This window comes from Aythya ferina (assembly GCF_964211825.1).
Source record: "Aythya ferina genome assembly, chromosome: 25".
Classification (NCBI taxonomy): Eukaryota; Metazoa; Chordata; class Aves; order Anseriformes; family Anatidae; genus Aythya; species Aythya ferina.
In genome coordinates, this window is record NC_140323.1 from 3,854,078 (window position 1) to 3,874,637 (window position 20,560).

Genomic DNA, 20,560 nt, shown 5'->3' on the forward strand with positions numbered 1-20,560 from the left:
AGGTTCAGCCCAGCTCGGAGGTGGGAGCGTGGGGAGCGGCTGCTGGCGGAGCTGAGCAGCAGCTTGCCTGGGACCCGGGCACAGTGCTTGGGGTTTTCCTTGTCCCCAAGCTCTGGCACTCAGCCCCACAGCAAACCCAGCTCCGTGCCACGTGCTGGGGCCTTGCAGCCCTTGGTTTGGGAGTAAAATTGAGGAAGGGAGAGCTTCATTGTGGTACCTGGGGGAGAGGAGAAACCAGGTGTGGTGTGTAAATCCCTTTATCACGCTCTGCTTGTATAAATTACAGAAGCACAGGGCTTCTGGTGTTGTGGAGGCACGCTGGGGATCCCGATATGGGGACAGTGCCCACCACAGACATGTGGGGCTCTACCCCTTGTAGTGCTGCCCATTGTAGGGGGGGTAAGTCTGTGCGTCCCCGTTGGATCTGGTGGCAGCAGGGGGGCTGGAGCGCTCAGCACATGCTGGGCACCCATCGAGCTCTGCTTGTGGCTTCTGCCCAAAGGCCTGAGACACCCCAGCACCCCGTGGGGTGCTGGTGGGAGTTGTAGGGGGTGCTTGACATATGGGGATGGGGTGCTGGGGGAGCTGGGGAGCTCCAGACCCTCCTCGTGCTGGGGCGCAGGATGGCCTCCAGTGAGGCCAGCTGGCTGGGGTCCCACACTTGGCACCCAAGGGTGACAGCAGTGGTGCTGAGCCCCCTGCACGGATGCTGCCGGAGCAGCGTGCGGCCCCTCGGAGCGGGGCTGGCCCGTCCCATCCTGTCCCCTCACCGGCTGCGGCTCCGTGTGCTCAGCCCTGCACCCTTTCTCTCTTTGAACAGGTAAAAAAACCGGAGCCCCCGAAAATCGCAACAAAGGTAACCAGCCTCTCCATCCTTTGAACCAGCACCACACTAACTACCGAGCATTCCTCCTTCCTTCCTTCCTTCCTTCCTTCTTCTCATGAGTCTGTGCTCTTTGCTGCTCCGGCGGGACTCTCGCCTCGTTGTCCTGGGAGAGGGTGCAACGGTCCCGTGGCTCCGGCAGGGCCTCGCGGCACTGGGCGCGGCGGGGACAATGCAGGCTGGCTTCCCCGTGGCCAAAAAGTCTTCGTGCAGGGAGGACGGGGCTCTTCCCAGCAGCCCGGATCATTGGCAGAGCATCCGTGTCCACGTTGGCGTGACCTGGTGGCTCTGAACCTTCGTGCCTCCCAGGAGCTGCCCTGCTGCGGGCTTTGTGGTTGGGCACGGCTCGGGGAGAGAGGTGGGCGCATCGCGTCCTCCCGGGATAAGCCACCCCCTGGGACCCGGCCCGCGGGACGGTTGCACCCTCTCCTCCCATGGCCTCGACTCCGTGAGCGTCTCTCGCCAGTGTTTCTCACCCTGTTCTTTGCAGGCTGTGGAGGAAGCCCATTTCTGCACCTCTCTCTCCACCTCTTTCTCTCTCTTTCTCTCTCTCTCTCTCTCTCTCCTCTCAGCAGTTTGAGTTGCCCTCCTTCCCGTCAGACTGTGTCCGGGTGCTTGTTCTGTCCGTGTCGGGGGCTGGCATAAGGAGGTGGCAGACACGGGGCAGCTCGGGGCTGTCTCGGACCATTGAGGGGACAGGTCCTGGGACACTTGGGGGGCCCCCGCTGCGCCCCCAGCCCCAGCAGCCTCGCAGGGGTTGGCATCTTCTTCTCTCCCCATCCTGCTCCACAACTCCCAGCCGACCTGGGTCTCCAGACCCTCAGCTGGATGAGGGCAGGGAGTCGGGCCAAGCTGTAACAGCTGTCTTGGGTCCTAAAAACGTGTCCTAAAACCGTGACGGACGGCTCAGGGCTGGGTTACGGGAGCTGGCTCACTCCTCTTCAAACTCCATCCGACCGCCTAACCGTCCCCTTCCATCTCACCCCTCCAGCTCCCCTGTGAAAGGATTCCTGCTGAGCCCCCAAAGGGCATTAAAAAGGCGTTAAGGCACCGAAGAGGGGCTCAGAGCAGAGGGAAGCCACTTCCCAAGCTTGTCCCCGCTGGGACAGGGTCTGCCAGTGCATGGGAGCTGCTATGGGGCCAGCCCAACGTGCTCCCCGTGTGCTACAGGGCACAAAGCAGCCCGTGGAGGGATTGGAGACCTCCTGCCCATGGCCTGGCCAAGGGGTTTTGTGCAGCAAAACCATGAGAAATGGTCCTGCCTGGCCCCTGGCCACCATCAGCTCCAAGGACCCTTCATCCGTGGGGCTGGGGCGAGAGGTAGATGGCAAAGACTGAGCGACAGGGAGGCGACAGGGCCCCAGGCCACGAGGTTTCCATGTGCTCGGATGTGTGTGTCGTAGGGAATGGTGTGTGTCGTAGGGAATGGTTTTGTGCTCTGGGTTTTCTCTCTCTCTCTCTCTCTCCCACCACCATCTTTCTCAGTGGTGTCCTGCAGGTCTTCTGGTCTCTCTCCTACTCACACGTGGTGTCTTATTTTGCCCTGGGGCTGTAGCTAAAACTCAGGATGGTGTGGCCTTAGAGATCCAACCCCTGAAGAGCCAGGAAGGGGTGGAAAACGAGGAGAAGGAGAAGAAGAAGGTGAAGGTGCCCAAGAAGGAGAAGTCTGTGCTGCAAGGGAAGCTGACGCGCCTGGCGGTCCAGATCGGGAAGGCAGGTGAGCAGCTCTCCCTGGAAATTTTGGGGTGAGAAGGGGCCGTCCCCTGCCTCCCCTGTGTCCCCTCACCTCCTGCTCTGCCCCTTTTTTCCCCCAGGGCTGATCATGTCGGCCATCACGGTCATCATCTTGGTGCTGTACTTCGTCATCGACACCTTCGGGGTGCAGGGCCGGCCCTGGCTGGCGGAGTGCACCCCCATTTACATCCAGTACTTCGTCAAGTTCTTCATCATCGGCGTCACCGTGTTGGTGGTGGCCGTGCCTGAGGGGCTCCCGCTGGCCGTCACCATCTCCCTGGCCTACTCCGTGAAGGTGAGACCTCTGGGGTGGGATGTAGAGGGCTTTATGGGGGAAATTCGGTCTTCTGGCTCTAACCTCGCCGGCTCTGCTGCCTGCTGCAGAAAATGATGAAGGACAACAACCTGGTGAGACACCTCGACGCGTGCGAGACCATGGGGAACGCCACCGCCATCTGCTCGGACAAGACGGGCACGCTCACCATGAACCGCATGACCGTGGTGCAGGCCTACGTGGGGGACACCCACTACCGCCAGATCCCCGACCCCGAAGCCATCCTGCCCAAGATCCTGGACCTCATCGTCAACGGTGTCGCCATCAACTCTGCCTACACGTCCAAAATCCTGGTGAGCAGGCTCTTGGAGAGCCGAAGCCTTGACTTCCCAGCACTGTTGGCCAACCCTACAGCTCCCATCCTGCCGTACCCAGGTTTGACGTTGTGTTTTCTTTCCCTTTCTTCCCCTCCAGCCCCCAGAGAAGGAAGGGGGGCTACCCCGACAAGTGGGGAACAAGACGGAGTGCGCCCTGCTGGGTTTCGTGCTGGACCTGAAGCAGGATTACCAGGCGGTGCGCAACGAGGTGCCGGAGGAGAAGCTCTACAAGGTCTACACCTTCAACTCGGTGCGCAAGTCCATGAGCACGGTGCTGAAGAACGGCAACGGCGGCTTCCGCATGTACAGCAAGGGAGCCTCCGAGATCATCCTCCGCAAGTAACCGGCCCCTCCTTGCTTTTCGGGTCCTCTCCCAGTCCCACCAGCCCCGGGGGGCTTCGGGCTCTCAGTGCGCCATGGAGCTTTTTGTGGGGGAGGGTGTTGAGGGTGAAAAGTCCCAGCTCTTGTGGACCGTGGAGGAAGGGGCTGAGCTGGAGGTGCTGTGGGTGAAATGTTGGGTCTTGGGGTCTTGGTAGCGTGGTTTTGGTAGAGCTGTAGGCTGCCCTGGGTTGGGGGATGCGCCCATTTTACAGGCAGAGACAATGGGTGGCAGGGAGGGGGATCACCGAGCAGGGCAACGTGCCACTGCCCATCTCCCTCACCCTCTTGTCCTGGTCCCACGTAGGTGCACCAGGATCCTGGACAAGAACGGTGACCCCCGGGTGTTCAAGTCAAAGGACCGGGACGAGATGGTGAAGAAGGTGATCGAGCCCATGGCGTGCCACGGGCTGCGGACCATCTGCCTGGCCTTCCGCGACTTCCCCGCCGATGCCGAGCCCGACTGGGACAGCGAGAACGAGATCCTGTCCGAGCTGACCTGCATCGCCGTGGTCGGGATAGAGGACCCTGTGCGGCCAGAGGTACCAAAGCTCCCTCACTGTCCTTCTCCCAGCCCCATTCCTGGGCTAGGAGCCCTTTTCCATGTCCCTCAGGATCGTGAGGCCCAGAGGGAAGCACGAGCATCTCCTGCACGTCCATCCCCGAATTGCCCCAGGATGCTGCGTGCTGGCATTTCCCTCCCACACCCGAACAGAAGGACCTGGTGGCATCCTGCTTCCCCCAAACCCTGCTCCTTTACGGGTGCAGGGGTCTGTGCACAAGCCTGACTCCTTCCATGTGCAATCCATGTTGATGCCAGGCAGGAGTGACGAGGGTGTTGGAGAGGGCAGGACTGATCTAGCCAATTTTTCTCCCTCCTCCTTGCATCTCGCTGCCCCCATCTGCCACGGGGGTGCCGGGCAGGCAGCTGGCCTAATGCAATAAACCCTCCGCTACCTGCCTCTTGATTACATTTCGGAGCTTGCCCCCGCGCTCCTGCCTTGCTTGCATCTTTCCTTATTAGATGTTCAAGTATCTGGGCCTGGGAATTGCATTACAGATGCCCCGTCTGCGCCGGCTCTGGAGGCTGTGATTCGATTTGCTAATTCCTCACTAATATCCTCTTCCCCCACTGCTCCGTAATAGATAAACCCATTAGGGCAGCAACGTGCTGCCGGAGCAGTGTGGGGTTGTTTGGGAGGGGGGATGCCCCCCGTTTTGACGGATTGTCTTGGCCGTGCCTTGGCACCCGGCTCCACAGCATGATGTGGAGAGAGCAATGAGGTTACCCTGCCCGGGGAGCTGCTCTGAGGGATGCTCTGGTCCCTGGGGGCTTCTCCGTACCCCCAGGGATAAACAGCTCAGCTGGTTTCGTGGGGGGCAGCTTTAGGTTCGGCAGCTGGTCCCCAAGCTGAGCACCCAGCTGAGCATCAGGTGGCTGTTAAATGGCTCGTGGCTGCACCGAGACCCTGCCCGGATCCATTTGGGGAGGGGGGGACACTTGGGGACAGCAGCAGAGGGGCTGCGTGGCCCTGCCCTGCCCGCCCACCCTCTTTCTGTGCTCGTCCCCAGGTGCCCGATGCCATCCTGAAGTGCCAGCGCGCGGGCATCACCGTCCGCATGGTGACAGGGGACAACATCAACACCGCCCGCGCCATCGCCACCAAGTGCGGCATCCTGCTGCCGGGGGAGGACTTCTTGTGCCTGGAGGGGAAGGAGTTCAACCGGCTCATCCGCAACGAGAAGGGCGAGGTGGGCTCCTCGGGGGGCCTCTCGGGGGAAGCGGGGTGCCTCGAGGCGAGGGGTTTTGGGGTTGGTGCTCTCTGGTGGGGCAGAAAAGGGGGGTCTGGGGGTCCCTGCCCTGCTCACATCCGTGTCCTGCAGGTGGAACAGGAGCAGCTGGACAAGATCTGGCCCAAGCTGCGCGTGCTGGCCCGCTCCTCCCCGACGGATAAGCACACGCTCGTCAAAGGTGGGTGCACAGCAGCCCCCTGTGGCTGCCTCCCTTCCCCAAAGCCTCTCGGTCTGCCCTGCCTGGGTGATTTTGCAGCGTAACCAGTGCTGGAGGCTGCCCTTGGAGCTGACTTTCCCCACTCTGCTTGTCCCCCATGCAGGAATCATCGACAGCACCGTCGGTGACCAGAGGCAGGTCGTGGCCGTCACCGGGGATGGGACCAACGATGGCCCAGCGCTGAAGAAAGCCGACGTTGGGTTTGCCATGGTAGGGACTGCAGTGGGATCGCCACTGGGTGCTCCCTGCTTCGGGGGTGGTTTTGCTTTCTGGGCAGAGAAACTGACGTCCTGCTTGGTTGTTCTGAACACTCGAATTACCTGGGGAGTGATGAAACTCTTCCAAATCTTCCTTGGTAGCTTAGAAAAGAAGAAGAAACCGTCTAGGGAGGTTTGATTGAACTCTCAGGAAGTTTCTAGGACTTTAGCGAACAATTGCTGGAAAACAATCCTCCAGTAGCCTGGCTTCTCTGCCCCAGCTGTGGGGATGGTGGCAAACTCAAGGTGACACAGTGCTTGTGGAGCACCAGGGTCCTGCCCACAGTGGCCCAGGGTGCTGAGCTGGGAGGTCCAGCAGTGCCCTGGAGCTCGCTGTGACTCCGTGCAGCTTCCCTTTGAAGCTCCTGCCCTGCACAAGCCGGGGGTTCCCCTCTCAGGCAGGTTTTGCAAACCTCCAGGAAGCTTCTCGAGGTCAGGGAAAGGGCTCCTTGCAGGGCACCACTGGGTGTGCGCAGTGCCAAGCGAGCGCCTCCCTGTACGGGCAGTAAGAAATGCAGCGTGCCCAGCTCCTACAGAGCAAATCTCACCGTGTTGAGACACTGCAGTGACTTTTGGGGGGCTGTGGGGCTGCTTGCTGCAGTGTCACCCATCAGGAGCACTGACAGCTCAGGGTGACACGCTGCACTGACCCAGAGCCCCAGTTTGGAGCTGAGCCGTGCCTGTCCCTGAAGGCTGTGCTGCTCAGGAGCCTCCACGCTCGGTTTGCTGCATGGAGCAAGGACTGGGAGCAAAAGGCAGGGCTGGCACCAGCTCCTGGCTGCGGTGGGGTCTTCTCTCGGGGCTGTTTTTGGGGAAGAAGCAGCATCGTGGAGCCGGGCAGATGGAGCACACAGAGTTGGCCCCGTGCCTCATCCCTGCCGCTTCCTCCCCGGCCCTCAAGGGCATCGCAGGCACCGACGTGGCCAAGGAGGCTTCGGACATCATCCTGACGGACGACAACTTCACCAGCATCGTCAAGGCGGTGATGTGGGGCCGCAACGTCTACGACAGCATCTCCAAGTTCCTGCAGTTCCAGCTGACCGTCAACGTGGTGGCCGTCATCGTGGCTTTCACGGGCGCCTGCATCACGCAGGTACGGGGCTGCCGGGCCGGGCACGGGGAGCAAAAAGGCCCGAAAACGGGGCAGGTTTTGGTGGTGTGACACGTTTCTCCCTCCTCTCCCTGCAGGACTCCCCCCTGAAGGCCGTGCAGATGCTGTGGGTGAACCTGATCATGGACACCTTTGCCTCCTTAGCCCTGGCCACCGAGCCCCCCTCCGAGTCCTTGCTGCTCCGCAAGCCCTACGGCCGCAACAAGCCGCTCATCTCCCGCACCATGATGAAGAACATCCTGGGGCACGCCGTCTACCAGCTCACCATCATTTTCACGCTGCTTTTTGTGGGTGAGCTTCGAGACCCCGAGCAAACTGGGGTGGGGATAAAAAGGGCGGGCAGCCACCGCACCCTCGGTGGTGGTGTTGGGGACCCCACGTTGGCCACCACGGAGCTGACGGGATGGGAAGCAGACGGGTGATGACAGAGGTTTTACGCTGAGAACTGGGATCCTAATTCTGTTGAGGCCGAGCAGAGGTAAGGAACGGGATCTCATCTTCTTTTCCTTGCCCGCCCCCACCCCGAAAACCCCTCGCCTGCTTAGGGGAGAAGCTGTTTGACATCGACAGCGGCCGCAACGCCCCGCTCCACTCGCCGCCCACCGAGCACTACACCATCGTCTTCAACACCTTCGTCATGATGCAGCTCTTCAACGAGATCAACGCGCGCAAGATCCACGGGGAGAGGAACGTCTTCGAGGCCATCTATCGCAACCCCATCTTCTGCACGGTGGTGCTGGGGACTTTTGCAGCCCAGGTGAGGCCGTGGGGTCAGATTTAAGGAAAGGGGAAGGGTGGGGGGGGCTGGGAGGACCCATGGGTGCTGCTGTCCCTCCCCGTAGCCCCCTTATTCCCCTTCTATCCCCTTATTCTCTAGCAGCTTCTTGGTGACACAACCTGGCGTCTAGGGTCTAGAGTGTGTCGGGAGGTGCCAGGGCTGGCAGCACACCTCTGGTGTCTTTGCTAGCGTAGATACGAGGTCCTTGCCCCAGTTTTCATCCCCGGGAAGGGGATTTGTGGGGTTCTGGAGGACCTTTTCTACCCGTGGCTGAACGTTGCAGCCCTCTGAGCTCCCGGCGTGTGACTTGTTCTCCCCTGTGCCGCAGATCATCATTGTGGAGTTCGGTGGGAAGCCCTTCAGCTGCTCTGGGCTCACCCTGAGCCAGTGGTTCTGGTGTATTTTTATCGGAGTGGGAGAGCTCCTCTGGGGCCAGGTAAGAGCCAGCCTCTGTAAAAAATCAATCCACCCCGTTCCTCCGTGCCTGGACGGGATCCCAGCCCAGCCTGCTGGCCTTTCCCTCTGCCTTTCCTTTCTCTCTGCCTCACCGCCCTGCTTCCCCCCAGCATTTATTCAGCACTGGGGCAGGAGATGATGCTCCATCCTAAAACCAGCATCCTTCTCCTCCTCCTCGGTGTGATAAGACTCCTTGTTCCCACCCTGCTTGTCCTGGGGCTGGCATCTCCGCGCTGAGTCCTGGCAGCTCGCTGCAGGGCTGCTCCCCGGGGGAACGCTGCTGGCTGGGGGCTCCGTGCTGCCCCAGCCTGCGGGCTGAGCCCTGCTCTCTCTGCTCTCCCCCCTCCCAGCTGATCTGCACCGTCCCGACCAGCCACCTGAAGTTCCTGAAGGAAGCCGGCCACGGCATCACCAAGGAGGAGATCCCGGAGGAGGAGCTGCCCGAGGACGTGGATGAGATCGACCACGCGGAGATGGAGCTGCGGCGGGGGCAGATCCTGTGGTTCAGGGGTCTCAACAGGATACAGACGCAGGTACTGCGGGGCGGGGGCTCCTCGGGGGGCTTTCTTCTCTCTCTTTCTCTCTTTCTCTTTCTTTCTCTCCAGGGGCTCCCTCTGGAAAGAGGCGACGGCTGCTGCTCGGAGGATGCCATCGCCTCCTGGGCTAGACTCCTCCCACCACCTGTGCCTTTTTGGGGTCTGCCCTGGTTTTTGGCAAACCGGGACGGCCTGGCCTGCTGGGATGGCTTGGGGTAGGGGGAGGTACGGGGGGCTGTTCTTACACAGATGGGGGCGTCCTGCAGCCCCCTGCCTGCAGGCACCTCGCTCAGCAGCGGGTCAGCGCTGGAGCCTGCTGGGGATCGGCCCCATGGGGCTGCATCGTGGCGCACCCAGCGCCTTCCTGCCCTGCTCGGGGGGCTTGCAGCAGGGCTGGCTCTTGCTCCAGAGTCATGCAAGCTCTCATCGGGCTTGGGCAGAGCCTGAGCTGCCTGGGGAAGGCTTGCACCCCATGCCAGGAGGCTGCCAGGGCTCTCAAGAGCCAGCTGCAGTCTCTGAGCTCCCCCAAATCTTGGAGCTCAGGTTCCCCTCGGTTCTCCTGGCCGTGCTGGGTGCTGCCAGCTTCCCAGCAGATCCCCCTGCTGTGAGCAAGCATCACCTCCCTCTGCCCGCGGGGGCTTTTGCCATCCCTCCCTGCCAGCTCCCCTGGCTCCTTGCCTGGTGCTCTCAGCCCTGCCGCAGAGGCGCAAGGACGAGGATTGGTTAAGATGTGTGATTTTTTTTTACACCAGTTGTTTTTTTCCCCAAAGGGTGTTTTGTTTTTTGTTTTTTCCACCCGGATGGTTGGCAGCTCGAGGCAGGGAGAGCTCCCTTTTTCCCCTCGAGGCCTGGGGCAGAGCTGCCCCTTGGCACAAAGCTGTTTAAGTCCCATCTCTGCGGGCACGCAGGGCTGCATCGCCCTTCATTCCTCTTTCTTCAGCCCTAAAACAACTCGGGCCACCCAAAATGCCCCGGGCACGGGGACCAGAGCTAGCAGGGCAGCTGCCTTGTGCCGTGTTGGCTTCTCCTCTGGGATACACCACCTTGAGGATCTCGAGGTGGGGGCTGAGCTGCCTGCTCCCCCCAGCTGGCTCCCCGGGGAGCCGCGGGCTTTGGGGGGCAATCCAGGTGTGCTGGTAGGTACGAACGCGGACCCGCAGGCTCTGGGGTCTCCCTCCTGTAGCCGTGGTGGCTCCCACGAGCTGTGGCTATTAGAATATGTGGGGGGAAAAAAAAATGCTCCTGGACGTTGCGGCTGTTGGCGAGTCCTGGTGCTGCTTCAGCATCTCTCTCGTGGCCGCGGTGCCCTGAATTTGGGCAGAGCAGCAGCAGGTCACACCCGAGCATCGCACGGGCTCGTGCCCCCCGGTCAGCGGGGCTGAAGGAGGAGTGCGGGGCCGTTCCTCGAGGTGTGCCGGGGCCGAGCACCCCGCTGGGGATGGAGGTCGGGCTGGGCAAGGAGCGAAGCAGGACGCGAAGCATCTCCGGGGTGATTTACCCTGGCCCTTCCCCAGGGGAGCTGTGGGGCTGGGCACAGCCCGGGGGAAAGAGTTTTTGGGGTGGCAGCGACCCTGCTCGGTCCCTGGAGGGTGCCCGCAGCCCCCCTGGGGGTGCTGCCTCGCTGTTTCCCTGCCAGCTCCCCCCTGAGCCCTCTGCAGCCCTGGCTGGGAGGCTGCGATGCCTTCGGGCACAGCCCCAACCCTGGGTGCCCGCCGCGGCCCCGTAGGGCTGAGGGGACCCCAAACGCTCTCCCAGTGCAGTTTCCAGCCCGCCGGCTGCCAGCTCCCACTTCTGCCTGCCCTCTGCCTCTCTCTGCTCCTCCTGCAGACTGTCGGGGTAACCCGGGGTGCTCCCCACCCCACCGCACCTCTCTCGGTGCTGGGACAAACCCCGCACTTTTGGGGATCGACCCCGCACCTCTCGCACCTGCCGGGGCCGGAGCCCGCCTCCCCTCTGCTCCCAGCCACCCACCGAACCCCTGCGGGTTTGCGGGAGCGTGGGCGGGGGGCTCTCCTCCTTCCTTCCCCCTTCTCCATCCCTCCTTCTTCCTTCCTGTCCCTGTGTGCCTGCCCGAACCCCGCTCCCCTCTGTCCCCGACCCCTCTCCCTGTCTCTGCCCGGGGCGACGCTATCTCACTCTCTGATTCTTTGCAGATGGACGTAGTTTACACATTCCAGACCGGCGCCTCCTCTTTGCAGGGAGCCCTCAGGAGACAGCCTTCCATCGTGAGCCAGCACCACGATGTAAAAAATGTTTCTAGCCCAACCCATGTAGCTCTTTCCTCCGTCAATTCCACTCCCACCACTTCTGCTGTTGCTGCTGCTGCTGCATCTCCTCCTGCGGGCAGTGAGTGATAGTCTATTACAATGCATGACTTCTAATAACCACAGCGAGCACCTGCACAGCCTCCCCCAGCCTGTTCTCTCTCCCTCTGGCCCTTGACTGACGCGCTGATCTCTAAAGTGAAGGATGGGGCGGGAGAGCCTTTAAAAAACAAATTGGATTTTTTACGCCGTTGCACCTTGAACGAGCCGATGGTACCTTCAGGTCCGTCCCCACCCCATTCCTCGTTGCTTCCTCCTCTTTCACCTCTTCTCCTCCTTTGCAGGATTGACCTATGGGTCCGCCCTCCCGAGGGGTGCAAAATTTGGGGGGGTTCTTGTTGAAAGAGCCTTTCTCAGCAGCTCAGAGCCTTGCTGTGAGAAGGGAGCGCTGTGTCCCCGGGGGGCTGGTGGAGAAGTTGCTTTACCGAAACCCTAAAATCCCTTTTGAGAGCAAAGCAACCTCTCGGACCCTTCCCACAGCAGTCAGCACGCTCCTGAGGGCCGGCTGGGCTGCGGCCAGGGGCCGCCTGCATGCTCCCTGCCTTTTTTTGCACGAGTGCCAGGAGAGGTTTGTGGGCTCCTGCCACGATCGGGGGGGTTCGGCAGTGCGGTCACCGCGGCTCAGCTGCGGCCGAGCCCCCCGGATCGGAGCTGGCTTGGAAGCAAGCAGCCCCCGTGTGCTGTGGGTTAACCTGCATGCCGTTTGGGACAGGGCTGAGGTCCCCGTGCCGAGGCTGGGGTCTCGCTGCGCACCCTGGGGACCCCCCCAGAGCCCTGCCTCGAGGCTGCAGCAAGCCCCGGGCAGGACGGCGCCGGAGCGCACGCGCCACAGCTCCGCGTAAATCCAACGCTGCCGTGGCAAGGAGCACACCGAAGAGGTCACAGCTCTGCGGGGACACCACGGAGGGGGCTCCCTTTGTCCCCCCGGTGTCCCCGGAGCATCGCTGCCCCGCGCAGCAGCTCGGCGGGGCCCGGCTGGCCGCTCCTTTCTGCGCCCGCCACTTTGCGCATGCAAACGGAGACAGAAAACGTGGCTGGGCCCAGCAGGACCCCTTTGGGGTCCCAGCCCCGAGCTGATCAAAGCCCCGAGCCCTGATCCCAGCCCTGCGATGTGGTGCCCTCTCCCTGTTCCCTGTGAGCAGCAGAGGTGGCTCACGAGCACGGGAGCCGGGTTCTCTCCGCAGGGCTGTGCCAGGCTGGGAGTAGGTAGCGTGTCTTTCCCGGATAATTGGCTTTTTTTTTATTGCACAGTCATTTTCCTCGTTCTCTTACTAAAGCAATACCCTCGGCGACTTTTTTGAATAGCTCCCGGTCCCCGCTGGTTACGCAGCGTGGGAGAGAAGAGGGAATTTGGGGTGATTTTTTGTTTTCTCTCTGTTCAGCCGCCACCGATGCCTGAGTTTGGCGGTGTTCAACCCCCCCGTGCTCCTGCAGCTCTGCAGCTGCCTCCTGTTCCTGACTGCAGCTCTGCACCGCCGGGACTCTGTTCGGCAGAAAACCCCTTAGAGGGGGGGTCTCAGGGCAGGGGAGGGTTGGGGGGAGAAAATCCAAATGCAGATTTCTTTGCAGTCTGCGGATTGATGCTCCCCCCCGGGCTCTGCAGCGGGGGGTGGGTGGATAACTCGGATGGCACGTGTCCTTCCAGGCAACAACCGACCTTACCAAAGGCTAACCCAGGCTGCTGAGCCTTCCCCCTGTTCTCTATCTGGACTTTTCTCTACGCCCTCTGCTGCTTTCCTGCCCTCCCTCTGCGCTCCTCTTCCCTCCCCGCAGATTGTCGGCATCCCGCTGCCTCCCGGCTGAGCTCCCCGGGGCTGGACCTTGGCAGCCTCGTGTGTGGGGCTGGGGGGCGTCGGAGGAGAGGGAAATCTCAGGACTGGCTCCAGGAGGTGGTCAGCAGAGCTAAACCCGTGCCTCTTTGGGACTTTGGGACCTGGTTTGAGGCAGCTGGGCCCAGCAAGCCCTGGGTCGGTGGCGGAGCCGATGCTGGCATCGTGCAGAGGACCCAATTCCCACCTCCCTTTTGGGCAGTGGCTTTTGCCCAGCTCTTCGCAGTGCTGGTGTAAAACGAGGATTTATTCCAAGCTCAGAGGTTACACCAAGCTCCTTTGATGAGGGGACACCTGAATTGATTGTGCATCGGTTTGAGGGAGCTGCTTAAATCAAAATATCTGGGGAGAGGTGGAGCAGACGCTGTTGTGGAGCAGCAGGCAGTGATGTGGTAGGCAGGGTCCGGGCTCGCCAGCGCTTGAAGTGGTGTTGGAGGGTGTCTGAGAGGCTGCTCCTTGCTCTGCTGGAGCTTGTACTGGGCTCGCCACCTCGTCGTGGGGCACCAGGGCTCCCCTTATCCTGCTCAGGCTGTGGCTGCGTGTGGTTCGGGTGGTTCTGCACGCTGCCTCTGAGCAGTCGGTGCTTTGGGCAGTTGTTGCTGCTCTTGGGATGCAGACGAAGTGACAGGTCACCGCCATCACCACGAGGCAGTGCTCAGTGGTCTGTCTTGTCCTGTGCACTCACCCTAAATCCTGGATTTATCCAGGATCTTGCTGCGGGAGATCCTAGTGCAGGAAGCAGCTGCGAATTCCCGTTCCCAGCCACGCCAACCTTCCCTTCCCGCAGCCAGCTGGTGCTCCAGCATCACAGAGCTACCCTTATCTCCTCGGGGGTGTCCCACACAGCTCGTGTGGGTGCTGGAGCTGGCTGCTTTGTTCCCAGAAGGTGTGCTGCACCCCTGGGACACCCCAGCATGGGGTGGCACTGCCGCACTGACCCAGAGCGGGCTCAGAAGGGCACCCCCATGGGAGGGGAGCCCTGGAGCATCCTGCAGGTAAAATCCCCAGGGTTTCAGGCACAGGACTCATCTCGGAGTAACTTCTCTGCTTTGCTTCTGGGGGTGCTGTTTGTGCTGAGACCACAGACCCCAGGAGGCCCTCGCTGGCTGTGCCGCGTGGCGATTTCCCTCCTAGCATCCAACCAAGGCCGACTGCTTAACCCGGCTCAGCTCCCCGGGACAAGGGGTGCCTCTGTTCACCAGCTCTGCAGCCCGTTCCCGAAGAAGTGGCAGCACACACGAGTATTTTCAGCCTCAACAGCTTATAAGAGGATCCTTGAATCATTCTCCTGGCAGCCCTGCGCTCTCTGCTCCCTCGGCTGCCGGCTGAGTGGTGGGGAGGCTGCGGAGAGCATCCCATCGATGCGACCTGTGGCTCTCCTCTTTGTGCCCGAGCTTCAGAGCCAACAGTGCCACCGTGAGAGCAGGCAGGGGACGTGTATGGAGAGCAGGTGGAGGTGGCCTGTGGCTACCAGGGCTCCTTCCGTGGGGCAGGAGACGGACAGAGCAGGGCTGCTGCTGCTCCAGGGAGGTGTTACCGACTTCAAGGCAGTTCCCTGGTGGCTGGGAGGGTGCCACGAGCCCGGAGGGTGCTGGTGTGAGCTGATGGGGCCCTCTGGGGAGAGGCAGCAGGGAAGATCAGCGGAAGATGCAGCGGAGTGACCCAAGAGATGCTTTGGAGAGCGCTCCGTGCTGGGCAGCTCCCGGCTTTGCAGCAAAAGGCAAAGCCCTGCGACTTCACCAGGTCCTTCCAGGCTTGGAAGCCTTCAGCTCGGTTTGTCAGCTCCGCTTGGAAAGCCCGCAGATGGCAACGCTCTCGTTCGGTGATGCCTTTTGACATCTTCCAGTGACGGCAGCCCCGAGTCACCCGCGGGGGGCTGGAGCACTTCTGTGCCCGCGCTGCTCGCCCCATGCACCCCAGCCCCTGCACGCTGCTGCCTGGGGGCGACATCAGCCCCGAGCATCGCTGCCTTCTGCCCCCTCGGCACCCATCCGACCCAACGGCTGCGACCCAGCTACAGAGGGAGGGCTGGAAGAGGTTTTTTTTTTTTTTCCAAGGCTGGGTTTCTGGAGGAGCAGCGGATCCCACGGTGGCCTCCGTCCCGGCTGGCTTCCAGATTTCTCCCTCCTGGTGCTACGCAGGCGGCACGGCCGCAGCCTGGCTGCCCAACCTGGGCTCTGGATCTCCCGCTTGCCGTGCCCCGAGCCTGGCTTTTGGCAGTGCTGACAGCCCCCCTGGCTGCTCACGGGAGCAGCGAGAGGTCCTGGCAAGGTTTGGGGTTGTTTTCCGTGCAGAGCATCCACCGAAACAGCTGCCTTTGGGAACCGCCGGGTCCTCGGGCACGTTGCAGGGCAGGACACAGAGCTCCAGCCCGGGATGCGGGTGGCAGCAGTGCGGGGAAGCTCGTGGGCATTTGGCTTCCTTCCTGCATGCTTGGCTGGGGCCCGTTCTGCTGCTCGTGGCACCCACCTGGACCTGCTGCTGCACGTGGGCTTGAAAAGCCGGTGACGCCTTTTTAAAGCCCGTTCCTTTCTGTAGGACTAAAAAAGCGAAGCAAGCACACGCGTTGCTCCCACGGTAGAGTTTTTGCCTTGAAGCGATCCCACTCTTTGTCTAACCCACCTCTTTTTTTTGAGTCGTAGTTCCACTTTTTTTTTTGTCCTCGTTGATACACACAGATACGCGTGCGCACACGTAATGACAACTAATGCATTTTGGCTTCCATTCATTCGAAGTGATCTGTTTTTTTATTTTATTTTATTTTTATTTTTTTTTATGTCTTTTCTTGCAGCTTCTGAAGTCGCCCCATAGTCGGTTGATTCCCCATCACACACCTAGTGCCTGAGTCTGATCCATGTTGGCCCTCCTAGTTCACCATAGATCTCTCATTTTGACTTAGCTGTGTGTTCAGTGGTGGTGACGTTGTTGTTGTTGTCGTCCTTTTTTGTTTCATCGTCTTTTATTTTTTTTTAGTTTCTCCTGGGAGCTCGGGCCTCTCGTAGCCACTACTAACCCCTCTTTTTTTTGTCCTCCCCCCCACGCTCTGCGCCCTCGCCTCCCGGCAGATCAAAGTGGTGAATGCGTTCCGTAGCTCCTTGTACGAAGGCCTCGAGAAACCCGAGTCCAGAAGCTCCATCCATAACTTCATGACTCACCCGGAGTTCATCCTGGAGGAAGACGAGCCTCGAACACCATTCCTTGACAGTGCCGAAGACGACCCCGAGACCGACGGACTCAAAAAGCGAGGTGGGGATAGCCTGGGTGGATCGACAGCCCTCAACAGAAATAACAATGCAGTGGACAGCGATCAAACCGAGGTCACCTTCCCGGAGCCCGAAAGCCCCTTACACAGCTTGGAGACATCGGTTTGACCTTAGAACTTCGACCCCCTCCTCCTCCTCCTCCTCCTCCTCCACCTTCGCCCCGCGCCCTGTGTGATGTTGGCACCAGTAACTGATCACACACTGCGGTCACTTCGTGTCAAACTGCTCATACGTATATCATTTTGGGGGGTTTTGTGTTTTTTTTTTTTCTTATTATTTTTTTTTAACGATTATTTAGCTGTGGGAACCGGAGTACCACAATGCTGGGTGTCGGGAGAGGGGCTACGCCAAAATTTTGTGCATCTTCATCCCTGATTTTTCAGTGGTACTCGCCCAAGTGAAACAGCCAGGTCATTTTCCTCTCCAGGAGTTGGGCTCCATGCGTCCGTGAGGGGGGTTTTCACTTTGAGAAAATGCATGTTCAAAGAAAAGTTCAAATTGTTGTAGTCTTACATGCACGCTCCCTGCCCGAGGGCTGTGGGCTGCACTTCTGACTTTTTATTTTTTTTTTCCACTTGTGGTTTTTAAGGTTTTCTTCTAATGTTGGGGTTTGTTCTTTGCTTGTGGGATTTGCCCCCAAGGAACTTCACAGCGGGAAGCGGGGGAGTTAGCACTGTAGTGCGACAAGTTGAAAAGAAAAAAAAATAATAAAAAAGCAAACAAACAGCCAGGAGGAAGGTGTTTACTCGCAGGTTGATAGATGCAGGGATGTACACCAGTCTTCCACCTTGAAAAAAATGGTACCTAGCCTTTACAGCTCCTCCTCTGCGTGCGCACACGATTCTCTCTGTTTCCAAAGCAGTGACGGGTAGACAAGGAGTGAAAGGGACTCGGCTGGAACCTTGCTGGCCAGGAAAGATTCTGGTTTTATTTTTATTTTTTTCTACCAAGTTAGGTGCAGGTGAGCTGGCAGTGTAAAGGGGGTGAAGAACGGTGGTGGTGAGCAGCAGGGCTCTTTCCTGGGGAATCCTACGAAACGCATCTCTTCTGCTCGCGAGCGGCTGTGAAACTTTTGGCAAGAGCCCTGGAAAGCTTTAGCAGCCCCTGCTGTTGGGAGCAGAGGGTTTTTTTGTGTTTATTATTTTTTTTTTCTTCCTGTTCTGGCTTGTGTGCTCAGCTGGGCTAAATAATCCTCCAGCCTCGGAGTGCCAAGCTGCAGCGAAGTGCCGAGGAGCCCCCGAGGATGCTCCAGCGGCGCCCACCAGCTCCGCGCATCCCTTCCCAAGCGGTAGGAGGATGAGCAGCAGGTTATTGCTGCTACGGCTGGGCCAGCTTTTGGCTGATGGAAGGGACAAATCAGGCTGTCTGCTTGGCCCCTGGAAGGGAGGGGGTCTCCACGGCCCATGGGAGAACCCGTGATTGCCAGGGAAGGGGCTCCCTTGCGGAGCTGGCAGGCTGGCTGGCTGGCCGCAGGGCTCCCAGGGGTGCTGCACGCCTCATTTGCTGCTTTATTTTCATTTTATTATTATTATTTTTTTTGAAGATCATCTCTTCACCCCGCATCCTGCCTCGCCTCGATCTCCTGTACCTGTTTCTCCCCAGGGTGAGAGCCTCGGGGTCTGAGCAGAGGTCCCGGGGTGCTGGGCACGTTGGCTCTGCCCCGACCCTCTTGCAAAGCCAAGAAGGGGGCAGAGCAGGAGGCAGGAGTTGGCTTTGCTCAGGCTTAGTTTTTTTTTTCCCCCATGGGTTCACCCCTGGTTAGTGGCTTTGGGTGGTTAGGGCTGGAAACAGCTCTGCAGCCTTCTGTCCCTCGTCCTGTTGGGTTTGGGTTGGTTGGAAGCAGAGAGAACCCGATCATAACTGGCTGTACGATGTCGTCTTTGCCCGGCCTCTGTCCCCGTAAGCAGAGGTGCCCACGAGAGGGGGGGGGGCTGGCTGGTTTCTTCTTTTTTCCTTTCCTTTAAGAACGCACAGCAGAATCTCCCGTGCCTTCTCCGAGCACTGCCTGCAGCACCGCCTGCCACGCGAGGGCCCAGTACTTTGCCAAGAAATAAGTGTTCCTTAAACGACAACAGCAAAAACCAAGTGTCTTTGTTTCGTTGCCCAGCCCAGCACCGACCCACCCGTCCCTCCCCGGTGCTGGCAAGGGGAGGGTGAAGGCTGGGCTCCGTACACTGCCAACAGCAAGGAGAAATTGCCACCACTGCCCCCCTCTCAATTGCAAATTCAAGTCTCGAGGCACCTCGAGGCCCCTGCCCGCGCAGACAAAAACCCATCGCTGGCCTCCCCTTCCTCCTGCACGCGAGCCAAAAAAAATGCCTTGGGCAGGGGCAGGACAGGGGGGTGCTGCTTGCCTGGGGGTGCACCAGTGGTGTAAGAGAGGGGTGGCCGTGGGGTTTGGGGACATAGCTCAAAAGATCACTTTTTTTTTTTTTCTATTTTAAATACTTGCAAAAAAAAAAAAAAAAGAAAAAAGAAAAAAAATATTAAAATATGATGTTCTTACAAGCTTACATAAATATTTATTAAATACTTGGGGGGGGCACTGTTTTGTTTTTTTTCCTTTTGATATTTTTTTTATTACCTCAAACCTGCTTAAAAAAACAAAAACAAAAAACAACCTTAAACCAATGAAAAACAACAAAAAGCCAACTTTGGAGGCTCTTAAAGTCGCTCCCAGAAATCTGTGACTGGTGGGTTGCCGCAAGGGTCTGGTTGTTCATTAGCTGATCTATTTTTGTTGTTCTAGTTTCCATGTTTAGGAGGGGGAAAATAATTATATATAAATATTATGCAAAAAAAAAATATATATATAGTTTTCTTTAGATCAAAAACTGATATTTTTACGTCAGCCATATGTATTTTGTTTAAAGAAAAAAAAATAAAATAAATAAAATCTCGAGTCCCGCGTCCGCGACGACGCGTGACGGCAGTTTGGTGACAGGTAACAAATTCCGTGTATCGGCGACCGGCTGCCAGTCAGCTTCCTTTTCTCTGAGCAGCCATCTTTCTACTAGACGTTAGTTGGACAAGACAAATGTTTTTTTATATAAATTATGTTGGTATGGCTGGTTGCTTAAAATATAAGCGTTTATTGTGCATACATCTTTTCTGTAAAGTATTTTTTTTTTTTCTATTTAGTTTCAGTGATATACTGGCAGCAGCTGACTATTGGGTTAAGTTATTGAGGACATTATAAAAACAGTTTGGGGGAGATTGGTGCTCTACGTGGAGAGGCATGGTCGGCAGCATGAACTTCTGGGGACTCTCTGCAACATGCCTTGAAAGAGGGGGAGATTTTTTTTTATTTTTTATTTTTATTTTTTGCTTTGTTTGAACTGCCACGAGTGTGCACGGGGGAGAGTGCCATGCCAGACAGGAACCGAAGTCATACCCTGTGATCTGTGTTAACTTGCCTTGGAATGCTTTGTTATTAAAACACTCTGAACATAATTTTGCATCCAGTTCTTAATAACAGTAGGGTCTCTGGTGGTGGTGGTTTTCTGTGAAATAAATTGGCAGGTTGGTACCAAAGACATTACATCACGTCCTGTGTGCATTGCTGAACAGGCATTTTTAGGCATTTGCATTCTGTGATTAGGTTTTCTTTGATTTGCACAGGGATTATACTTAATTTTCAAAGGTTTTGTGCAATAAGCTTAAAATAAAAGAAATTAAAACAATCTCAAGAAGGAAAAAAACTAAACCACCTTTTAGCATGGGCAGCCTTTGGCTTTCCCCAGCCAAGGAGTAGACGTCCTGTAGTGCTGAGCCCCTTCAGAAATGCTTCTTGTGGTGACAAGATGTTGGGGTTAATGGGAAATCCCCATCCCGAATCCAAGAAGCACGCCTCCACAATGCTGTTGCCAGCTCCTGTTGCCCTCCATAGCCCTTGCATAACTGCAGGGACCTCAAAGAATAATCCCTGCAGGCTTCTGTACCTCTCGGGGGGAAGGATGCTTGTACCCGCAATGTTCCTCACCCGTGTCCAGCTCCTACAAGTTCATCAGCCCCTGGAGCACGCAACCTGTAAACTGCACTCCTGCAGCCCCAAATCTCCCGAGCAGTGGTGCATGATGATGAGGGGGATGCTCCTCTGGTCCTGCCCCAGCCAGGGAGGTTGGGGGGCAGTGCCAGCATCATTCTTGGCACATAGCTGTTCCTCTCCAGCATCTCTTTGCCTAGGCTGCCCCCTGCTACTGAGGCTGGCTGGTCTCTCTGGCCTGTCTCTGATATCTTCCTGCTCAACAGAAAAAAAAAAATAAAAAAAAATCAAATTTCCTTCAAAGAAGCCCATGGCTAAAACTGCCTTTAGTTTATTTCCTCCCCTTAAAATATATATATATATA

General features: G+C 58.3%; 1 protein-coding gene across 9 annotated transcripts in view; it reads left to right on the forward strand.

Annotated features, from left to right (window-relative positions):
* ATP2B4 (ATPase plasma membrane Ca2+ transporting 4) overlaps positions 1-19,664 on the forward strand; it is a 43,526-nt gene extending 23,862 nt beyond the window's left edge. For 5 of the 9 annotated variants that reach the window (XM_084497720.1, XM_084497723.1, XM_084497721.1 and 2 more), the window contains exons 7-22: positions 821-856; positions 2,439-2,600; positions 2,698-2,912; positions 3,002-3,244; positions 3,366-3,607; positions 3,954-4,188; positions 5,219-5,398; positions 5,531-5,618; positions 5,761-5,867; positions 6,816-7,007; positions 7,103-7,316; positions 7,571-7,782; positions 8,132-8,239; positions 8,610-8,792; positions 10,949-11,038; positions 16,014-19,664. In XM_084497720.1, coding sequence (XP_084353846.1) covers positions 821-856; positions 2,439-2,600; positions 2,698-2,912; positions 3,002-3,244; positions 3,366-3,607; positions 3,954-4,188; positions 5,219-5,398; positions 5,531-5,618; positions 5,761-5,867; positions 6,816-7,007; positions 7,103-7,316; positions 7,571-7,782; positions 8,132-8,239; positions 8,610-8,792; positions 10,949-11,038; positions 16,014-16,319 — 2,813 coding nt within the window. In that variant the 3' untranslated portion in view covers positions 16,320-19,664. Of the gene's footprint in view, positions 1-820; positions 857-2,438; positions 2,601-2,697; positions 2,913-3,001; positions 3,245-3,365; positions 3,608-3,953; positions 4,189-5,218; positions 5,399-5,530; positions 5,619-5,760; positions 5,868-6,815; positions 7,008-7,102; positions 7,317-7,570; positions 7,783-8,131; positions 8,240-8,609; positions 8,793-10,948; positions 11,142-15,739; positions 15,983-16,013 lie in introns of those variants that run through there. The other 4 variants (XM_084497725.1, XM_084497727.1, XM_084497728.1 and 1 more) reach the window with 4 other exon arrangements.
* The last annotated feature ends 896 nt before the right edge of the window (positions 19,665-20,560 follow it).